The sequence below is a fragment of the Rosa rugosa genome, chromosome 3, assembly GCF_958449725.1.
Source record: "Rosa rugosa chromosome 3, drRosRugo1.1, whole genome shotgun sequence".
NCBI classification, from domain to species: domain Eukaryota; kingdom Viridiplantae; phylum Streptophyta; class Magnoliopsida; order Rosales; family Rosaceae; genus Rosa; species Rosa rugosa.
In genome coordinates, this window is record NC_084822.1 from 17,088,489 (window position 1) to 17,097,602 (window position 9,114).

Consider the following 9,114-nt stretch of genomic DNA (forward strand, 5'->3'; position numbering starts at 1 on the left):
CATCATTGATCCCACAGCTCAAAGCCTGGCTTTGTGTGTCGGATTGAAACTCACTGATATGGTTTTGGAGGTATGAACGAGTATATTTTTGTTTTCTTCGCACGATTCGTAGTTTTGAAGAAAGAGGGAAGCCATTTTAGAAGTTTTAATTCCTTCTACCATATCTACAACCTAAATTATTCTCAGACCAAGAGAGTGTAATATAGTTGCTTTTATTATAGCTGTTACATTCGGTCATGAGTCGTCTTGCAAATGATTTCTATGTAACCTCTAATGCTCGTCGTTTTGGTTCCCTGTCCCCCTGACCTGTTTATGTTTATGTAATGAGGAATAATAAAAAATTAAACTTGCATAAACGAACATTTCATAAGAGTTATAGAGTGCATAATCTGCTGGAAGACAATGGTCGATCTACCTATTAACTAACTGCTCAGGTTTAATCAATTCAAAAGTTTGATTGAAGATGCTCTTGATAAAATAGAAAAGGATTCCCTAGTGCATTAGCTTGGTCGTCTGGTTGATAAAGAAGCGTTAAATAAGAATATGCAGAATGATGCATAGAGGATTTATGTGTATACGCTGCTCTCTCACTCTAGTAAAGCACCAGATGAGTTTGTTCATCAGTGTTTGATAAGAACAATTCCCTTTTCTGCAATACATGTTATAACTCGTATAATGGTGCAAAAGTATATCATTTTATTTAGTCATTCCTACTATACTGAGAAAGCAAGTATCCTCAAAATTCAAAAAGAAGATAGATTGCCATTAAGATGATTTTCATTAATAAAAGAGTCTCAGACTAAATCTGATAATTTCACTATTAATTTATATATTATATTATGCAGCTACAAAGAAACTGCTCATATAGAATCATACCCAGTAGCAGTAGATAGTTCAAGATCTAAGTATTTTCCTCTTTCAAAAGTATACCTTCACTTTTGGTCCTGAAATCCTTCTTTCATTGTTTCTGCAGTTCGTGCATCTGCCAATTCATAATTCATCGGTTTTCCTATGTGTTTCTTTGGTGCTCAACTCTGACTTACTTGCAGCTTCTTCAATTGCTCTATTCTTCCTCTCAAGGAACTCAAGTAGGTCTCTCAATGCACCTTCAGGCTCCTCATTCTTCAGTAACTGCTCTCCTATCTCTGCCGGAGTAACCTTCATTGTGGCTATCAACTTCTCTATGTCAAAGAAAAGTGTGTGCTCCATAATTCCAAGGTAGTTAGAAGCAAGAGTTTTGAACCCACAAGGCGTGCAAAAGGACATGTGGATGTGCACATCCATTCGACCAGGGCGTAACAAGGCAGAGTCAAGCCGATCTTTGTGATTGGTAGTGAAGACTATGATCCGCTCGTCGCCACAGCTTGACCACAGTCCATCTATGAAGTTGAGCAATCCTGACAGAGTCACCTACAACAGATGGAATATGTATGACATTGATCAGCTTTATCATCTTCTTTCTGGGATGAAATGCATTAAAGACAACCAAGATGCTTAAACTTAATAATATGTTAATATAGAAGTTACAACATCCAACCAAACCAATTGGCAACAGGTGGAGTGATCCATGACATTATTAAACACACGACTTAACATTCCAGTTGGATGTATACAATAACAGAAGGGGATGTTCATGTAAAAGATGATTCAGTTGCGTCATATTCTTAGATGTACCCCAAATTTTATAGCTTACAGATCAGAATTGTTAGCCCTGACGGAATTCATTCTTCTTTCCACCGAAAGCAAACACATTGATTACCAAATAGTCAAATATCAAGAATTAACATATTGCTCGCTTCATTTTAGCAGAAGAAATTCACTGCTGATGCAGGGTATTTAAACATCCAAAGCCATTTTCAGATTAAAACATATGAAAACAAGGTTACCAGCAAACATGTTTCCACACCAGTCATTTGTTCTAATCAGTACACAACAATTCAACCAAGATGTGCATTTCAATTTCAACCCGTGGTTGTTTTTAGCACAAGCAAAGACAGAGTACTAGCATGACACTAACGTTTTGAAATTGTACCCTTGACAATTAGCAGATTAAATTTGCAAATGATGGTTCTGTATATCGAAGGACAAATGAAGTTCCATAAAGCAGAAGGCACAAAACCATTAGTTACCTCAGTCTTCGGAGCATTAAAAGCACGAGGGCCGGCGGCCCTGGCATTTGCAAGCCTGTTCTGTAGTTCAATGGAGCAATCAATATCCTCCACCACAAGAATCGACCTGTTTGCCGTGGACATCATCAACCTCCTGAGCTGAGAATTACTCCTAATCTCACTCAACTCCAAGTCATAGATATCAAAATTCAAGTAATTGGCCATGGCAGCAACCAAGCTCGACTTCCCAGTCCCAGGAGGCCCAAACAGCAAGTATCCCCTTTTCCAAGCCTTCCCAACCTTCCTATAATACTCCTTCCTCCTCACAAACCTCTCAAGATCCTCCACTATCATCTTGTGGGCCTCTTCATCCATTGCCAATGTGTCGAACGTCGCGGGGTGATTCAAGTTCACTGATTGCCACATGGACCCTCCCACTACGTGAATCCTTGTCCCATATTTCAAAGTGAAGAGCTTCAAGGTCTTCCTCTCTTCCTTAACTTCCTCGGCCTTTTGCAATACAGATGGCAAGTAAGAACCTAGAACCAAGTCTTTGTGCTTCTTGTGGAAGCTCAACTCCAAGTACCGGAGCTCCGACTTGACCGTGGACTCGTATTCGGATCCTGGGCCGTCTATGTACTTGGACGAGATTTGGGTCGAGACCAGCTTCCACTGGAGTTTGACTCCGTCGAAGAAGTCAATGATCTCTTCGTTCTTTTCCATGGAAACGGAAATTTTGTTTTCTGGGGTCGGCATTGTGACTCTGAACCTTTTGGAATTTGGGGAGATTGTGGGTCGTAAGTAAACTTGGGCGGCCGTGAAAATGTGGTTCCGGTTGAGACCCTCGAACTCGTCGATGACTAGGGTGAGTTGCGAAGAGAGCGAGTTCATTAAGCGTCTGATTTTGGTGGAAAGATAGTGGTGGACGTCCTTGGGTATGAAGTCGCGAGAAATGGAGCGGAGGACCATGGCGGTGGCGGCGACGGAGGCCGCCGTTGACATCACTGTTTTGGCGGAGGGCATTTCCATGTTTTTAAGGAACGTGTTCATCTTTATGGGATTGAAATTTGAAATGGGTTGGATTTTTGATCGGGATTTTGTGGCGGGGTTTTGAGGAATTGTGAGGAGGGTCTTGCCGTCTTGGTTGAAGAATTGCAGAGTCAAAGAGTCAACTGACATATGGACTAGCGTGGTCACGACGATGGTTCGAAGCTACGTGGAGGTTTCCTTTTGTTTATTTCTTTCTATATTTGCTTTTTTGATTCTTTTAATTTCTTTGTAATTTGTATCACTTTCTTTTAGTCTTCACCTAATCCTAACGACAGTACAAAAGGCACTACAAACATGGAATGAACAAAGAAGAAAATACAAAGAAAGTTGATTTTTGATGTGAATAGCGATATTTCTTTACTCTGAAGAAATCAAAGTCCCGAATGTTGAGATGGATATCTTGTCTTTAGAAATCTTTCGACTATTGCATTCGACATTTAATCTCATTCTTCATCCCAACAAAAACAAAAAACAAAAAGTAAAAAAATAATCTTCTATTGCTGCATTTATTTCTTAGACATGTGGCCCAAATTAGGATAGCTTAAGCCAACCTAACTAATAAGTAACTTTACATTTTGACTTATGAAAGCTGTATTATACCAACTTCTATATGTTGCTGTCAAATGGTGTAAATTTTAAAACAAGTTACTTTTTTTTTTTTCACCAAATACTTAACTTATTTATTAAACAACTTTTTAAATAATTTGAGTCACCCCAACGATATGGTTGTTGAAATTTGCTCAACATACATGTACTCAATTTCTCTACATTTCTGCCAAAATTTTTGTTCATTAAAGGATTCTTCTACAATTTAATTTTTGAAATGAGAAAGGCCGGTCCTTAGGTAGATTTAGAAGCTCTATGCTAACTAAATTAGATCCGTTTTATATCCCAAAAACATGGAGGGAAAAAAAAAAAAAAAAACAGAACAACAACAATATCATTGGCACTATGCATCAGTGCTTGTCAATTCCCTCTCAAATGTTTGACTTTTTGAGTTTGGTTATAGAAATTAATTCCTTCAAGAGTTTGGTAAATATAACTATATATATGCAACTGTACCACAAAAATAAACTTGGATGCCACTCAATATCCACCAGACCTGACCAATAAAGGTAGTGCAATAAGTTTCAGGGCTTGACTGAAAAGCCTAATACCAAAGAAGGGCAGCAATAGCAGACTTGATAACAAAGCAGGACAACATGCAATACTCACCATTGACAAAACCGCTGTGAAGAACCCATTCTAGCCAACCATTTTGGAGAAGCAGCCATAGTGATCGCATAGGAAAGCATAAGTGCCAGCGAAATCAACCTGCTTCTCTGCTTCACAAAAAATCTTGGAATATGGACATACATAATATGTAATATGTTTAACAACTCCCCAGTATCTCTTACAAGAAAATTGCTGAAGCTGCACGGCATCACCTATGGAACTAATATTACTTCAGGCCAATAAAAAGGTACAAAATACAACTAAACAAGAGAAACTCTGCTCTGCCAACAAGGTAGTACATGAAGCTGACACAACTCATCTTAGTCTTCTAAAAAGAAGCTAACAAGCTGTCTATACTTCATAACCTCATATGATACTGCATTCTTTCTAAATCTGCATATAACCTCTCCTCTGGAGTAGGAGCCATCCAAAGCAAGGACATCTCTAGGTAAGGAATATCCATCTCCTCTGTTGGAGGGTTAGCCATCAGGAGCTGAAGACTATTGGGATAATAAATCCTCTCCTCTGCATTAGGAGCCATCCAAAGCAAGGAATCCTCCAGGTCAGAAACATCCGTCTCCTCTGTCGGAGGGTTAATCATTCCAAGATGAAGACGCCTGAGGATACGCAATGGCGGATAGCAGGCCCCTTTGAAATTTTCAGGAAAGATGATACTCTATAGTCCCATAAACAATAAACAAATTTAGAAAATAGATGAAAATATTGATAGATAAAATGCTTGGCAAACTTGGAACATATATATCTATATAGGTCAGATAAAATGCTTGGCAAACAGCAAGTGGTGCAAAATAACAAAGGCCAATTGACAGGAACTCATGCATAGATACAGTTCCACACAATCCACATGGATGCATATGTTATACGCATTTCACGAACAGAAATCTGACAACGGAAAACCTACAGAGTATATGTTGATAGATGTATACCTTGAAATCACTTATATAGAGGATTATATTGTTGGAGCAACCAAATGCTTTAAGAAAGTCACTGAAAGTAGCAAAATGTTTCCATTCCCGGTTGAAGGTAGAATATTCTTCTTCCCGAAGTGTGATGCGGGCCAAGCATAAGTTTGGAGCATTGATAGAAACTTTGGACGTCAGACAAGCAAAGACATCAAACTGGTGGAGATTTGGAGTACTGACTGTAGCATTCAAATTATTGTGGCATCCAAGTAATCCAAAGTACTTCAGGTGCTGAGCACGCATTTTGATCTTTTTCAAGTTGACAGTATCCTTCAGGATTATAGTCTCAAGAAGCAGAAAATTTGAAACGAATGTAAAAGATTCAAGATCCCTAGCTCTATCAACTAGAAGACTCTGAGCATTGCAATTCTTAACTTCCAATGATCTGAGACTGGAACTTGAAATCTGAAACACCGGGGGGTCAAAGGAACATGAAGTTAATGACAAGTACTTAACTGAAGGGCACCCCAAAATCAAGTCGAGGAAAGCCTTGGGATTAAAATGCACATTCTTGAGAGACAGAATTTTCAAAGAGGGGCACAAGGGCTCAGTCTCAGCACTGTCAATGTCCTTGATCATCAGATACTCCAAATTCAGTGCAGTTATGGATTTTGCATTAACAAGTGCCCCAGGGGATAAGCAATAGTACCAGTTAACCTCCTTATCTTTACTCCTAAGGCTGACATCTAATTCTTTGACATTTCTCTGAAATGAATTACTCAACAACTTAGCTATTACAGAATCATCCTCTCCAAACATGTAGCTCATCATGCAAAGCCTGAATTTATCCAAGACTGGCTGTTGCTTGTCCTTCTTACGGAATTCCAAATACCTTACCAAGATGTTGATGAACTTTGTATGGTGGTCATTGTCATCATTACCATGCGGCAGATCTCCCTCGTCAAAATCTAACACATGGAGTGCAGACCATACTCCTTCCCATTGTTTAGAAAGAGAGCTCATGCGAATGGCAGGTTTAGTGGGTAGTCGCAGGATGATTTGGTGCATAACAAGGTCAGGAAAGTGAGGCAGTGATGTGCTCACAGCCATGGTGTTTTCGCTATGACCTTTCTTGGCTTCGTCTTACTTTGAGCTTCTGTTTGTGCAATGTGGTCTGCCCGTGTTTATGAATACCAATTTAAGAGTAGCTCTTATATCTAAAAGTGGTAGAATGGAGAACCTGGGTTAGAAGACGAGGTGAAATCAGTCACATGACTCACATCCAATCAGAAAAATGATGACAAGAGTTTTAGAAGGTCTAGAAGAAAAACAAAAATTCCATACCCAAAAACTGCTACGAATGTACAATTACAAATACAAATTAAGCTAAAAACCTTTTCTACTTTTTAATTGCCCCAGTATACAATTCTGTCAATTCAGTAAAAACAGATAAAAAAATGAAGAAAAAAAAATTTGAAAAAAAAAAAAACAAAATAAATAAAATAAATAAATAAAAAACATTTCCATCAAAAAAATCTAGTAGCTATTGCAAGAGGAACTCTTAGTTTCACAAATCACATAACTACTTTCAACATCATGAAGTACATCTACTACTTGGACATCTGAGTAACAAGGAGAAAAAGACCTCCTTGTAAATTAACCCATATGGTGAATACTCTCTACGTTGCCGACCCAGTTAACCACACCCACCTCACAACTAAAACTCAAACAAAATAACACGGAAAACAGGGCTTAAAAGTTACAACTACAGCTACAAGGCTGCAATCACAGGATTACAAACCACCAGAGTCAAATTCACACCCACGGAAACCCTAGCTAAGACGAAAAGGGACAATTCAACAGTACCAAAATCAAAATAATTCCAATAGCTATAGCAAGATGAGCTCTTAGAAGTACTACTCCACTTCCTCTCGAATTCAGCACATAGGAATTTAACAACACAGAAAATGAGGGTTGCAACTACAATTACAAACTCTACAATCACCACGCTATGAACCATCACAGATAAAATCACGACCACAGAAACCCTAGCAGAATAGAAACCATAGATTGAACGGCAACATAGATACAAGAGAAATTAAAAACACAAACTGAACAAAGAAAGAGAGAAGGGGGAGGTACTCACCTGGGGAGAGAGAGAGAGAGAGGAGAAAGTGGACTGAAAATGAAGGAGAAGAGGAAGTGGGCGGTTTATAAAAAGATATAATTTGAGTCGAGTCCTTGCGTTTCAGAAAGAGTATTCTAGATTATCGGAACACGTCGTCGTACTGATGATACGCGGGAAAATGTTTTCCTTTTTTTTTTTTCATTCATTATCCTTTGTTTTTTTTTTTTGCGCTTCTATTCATACCTCCAATATTGGTATTTGGACCTCTCCATTTTTTTCAAATAATAGTTGACTTTGTCAACTCATGTCAAATTACAAATAAAGACATAAATAAGGAAAAAAAAAATCTCTTCTTATCTCTACGAACAGTAATACTCTTCAACTTGGGAAAAACTTTCTCCTCCAATGTAAACGTTAAAATATATATCGCCAAACATTATTTAACGTTGTAGTCAAAATTTTCAGAATTTGACTTTGTCCTCGTAAAGTGATAGACTTCCTTGATTGCTCACACAGCTGACAATTTACAAGATCTATCATTGCGCTAAAAAAAAAAATTAATAAATAAAATGAGAGAAAATGGGAAATACAAAGACACCTCAGTTGATGAAGCCCTACTCATTCTGAATGCAAACAAACACGTGAACGAGTGGCGACAAAAAGCAGTACTCCAGCACGTTTATCTGATAAATGCAGCAATGGGTAGTTGTCCACAATATCGATCTTCCCGCACATCATCAGTCAGAGCAATTTTATGTGGAACTATTCTATAGATATGATTAAAAATTCAATCTTATGATATAAATCTATAGAGAATGCACAAGACTCATGGTTGATTATTGTAATTTCCTCCACTATCCCATAAATATCTAAAACAGAAGAACCATGTTCATTTCAAGTTGCTATTGAATCAGTTTAGGGATAATGACACCTAAATGCAATGAAAATAATACTTGGAAAACATATTTGTACGAGATGATGAGCAAACATGGTATTGTTGCCTACGCTAACCAAGAGTAGACAATTCATTGAAAAAGTGTTAGCACCTCTGTAACTCGTATATGGAGAATGAACTTCCAAAAAAGAAAAAAAATTCCTGCAATTCCAAATCTTCAAAAACTAAAAGAGGTCCAACTAATGATTTTTGAAAATATGAATAGAATATTAAAAAAAAAAAAAGGCTTTTATTGATTTTATTGGATGATGGGCATTTTAGGAAGATTAGAGAGGTGTAGATAGCAAAATGGTTATTTTTTTTAAAGGGATAGCAAAATGGTTATTTGTAAAAATAAGTTGGAGGTCTATTAAGTGGGGAGGTCCAAATGCCAAATTTGGATTTTTTTTTTTTTTTTTGAAAAGTGAATTCATTGAAACTTTTAACGATTACAATTGTTTAGAATGGCATCCCGAAAAACCTTGGGAGTAGACACAAGCCACAGACGGCTTGAAGCTAGAGCTAAGGTAGAACAAACCAGAAGGTGTACTACACCAACAGGAAGTTCATGTACAATAAAATACTACTCTGAATCACTTATAGAGAAACTAACAGAAAACTGAAGATAAATTCCCAACCTCCTCAAGATAATTACCAACAATGCGATCATTGCCACGACCTTGAGATTTGGAGACTAAACCATCAGAATATGTACTTCGGGCATGCAAGAGATCGGTAGATAACTCAAAACTATGT

The 9,114-nt window shown here is 37.7% G+C and overlaps 2 protein-coding genes across 3 annotated transcripts; both read right to left on the minus strand.

Annotated features, from left to right (window-relative positions):
* Positions 1 to 742: 742 nt before the first annotated feature.
* Positions 743 to 3,311, minus strand: LOC133738178 (AAA-ATPase At3g50940-like). Its single transcript, XM_062165637.1, has 2 exons — positions 2,130 to 3,311; positions 743 to 1,410 (listed from the first exon to the last, which is right to left on the minus strand). The coding sequence occupies exons 1-2, from the start codon at positions 3,285 to 3,287 to the stop codon at positions 991 to 993; spliced, it is 1,578 nt and encodes a 525-aa protein (XP_062021621.1). The 5' UTR covers positions 3,288 to 3,311; the 3' UTR covers positions 743 to 990.
* An 807-nt stretch (positions 3,312 to 4,118) lies between these two features.
* On the minus strand, positions 4,119 to 6,416 carry LOC133739767 (uncharacterized). Of its 2 annotated transcripts, XR_009860814.1 has the most exons (3): positions 5,321 to 6,416; positions 4,374 to 5,049; positions 4,119 to 4,260 (listed from the first exon to the last, which is right to left on the minus strand). XR_009860814.1 is itself a non-coding variant. In XM_062167567.1 (2 exons), exons 1-2 carry the CDS (start codon positions 6,404 to 6,406, stop codon positions 4,732 to 4,734), a joined length of 1,404 nt encoding a protein of 467 aa, XP_062023551.1. In that variant the 5' UTR covers positions 6,407 to 6,416; the 3' UTR covers positions 4,122 to 4,731. The 2 variants fall into 2 exon arrangements, 1 of the variants encoding a protein (XP_062023551.1); XM_062167567.1 differs by having other exon boundaries at positions 4,122 to 5,049.
* Between the last annotated feature and the right edge of the window lie 2,698 nt (positions 6,417 to 9,114).

Coding starts and splice junctions, on each gene's coding strand:
- LOC133738178 (XM_062165637.1), bottom strand. CDS start 3,287: ATGTCAGTTGACTCTTTGACTCTGCAATTCTTCAACCAAGACGGCAAG. Junction 1,411..2,129: donor TTAATGCTCCGAAGACTGAG/GTAACTAATGGT, acceptor CATCTGTTGTAG/GTGACTCTGTCAGGATTGCT.
- LOC133739767 (XM_062167567.1), bottom strand. CDS start 6,406: ATGGCTGTGAGCACATCACTGCCTCACTTTCCTGACCTTGTTATGCAC. Junction 5,050..5,320: donor TCTATATAAGTGATTTCAAG/GTATACATCTAT, acceptor ATGGGACTATAG/AGTATCATCTTTCCTGAAAA.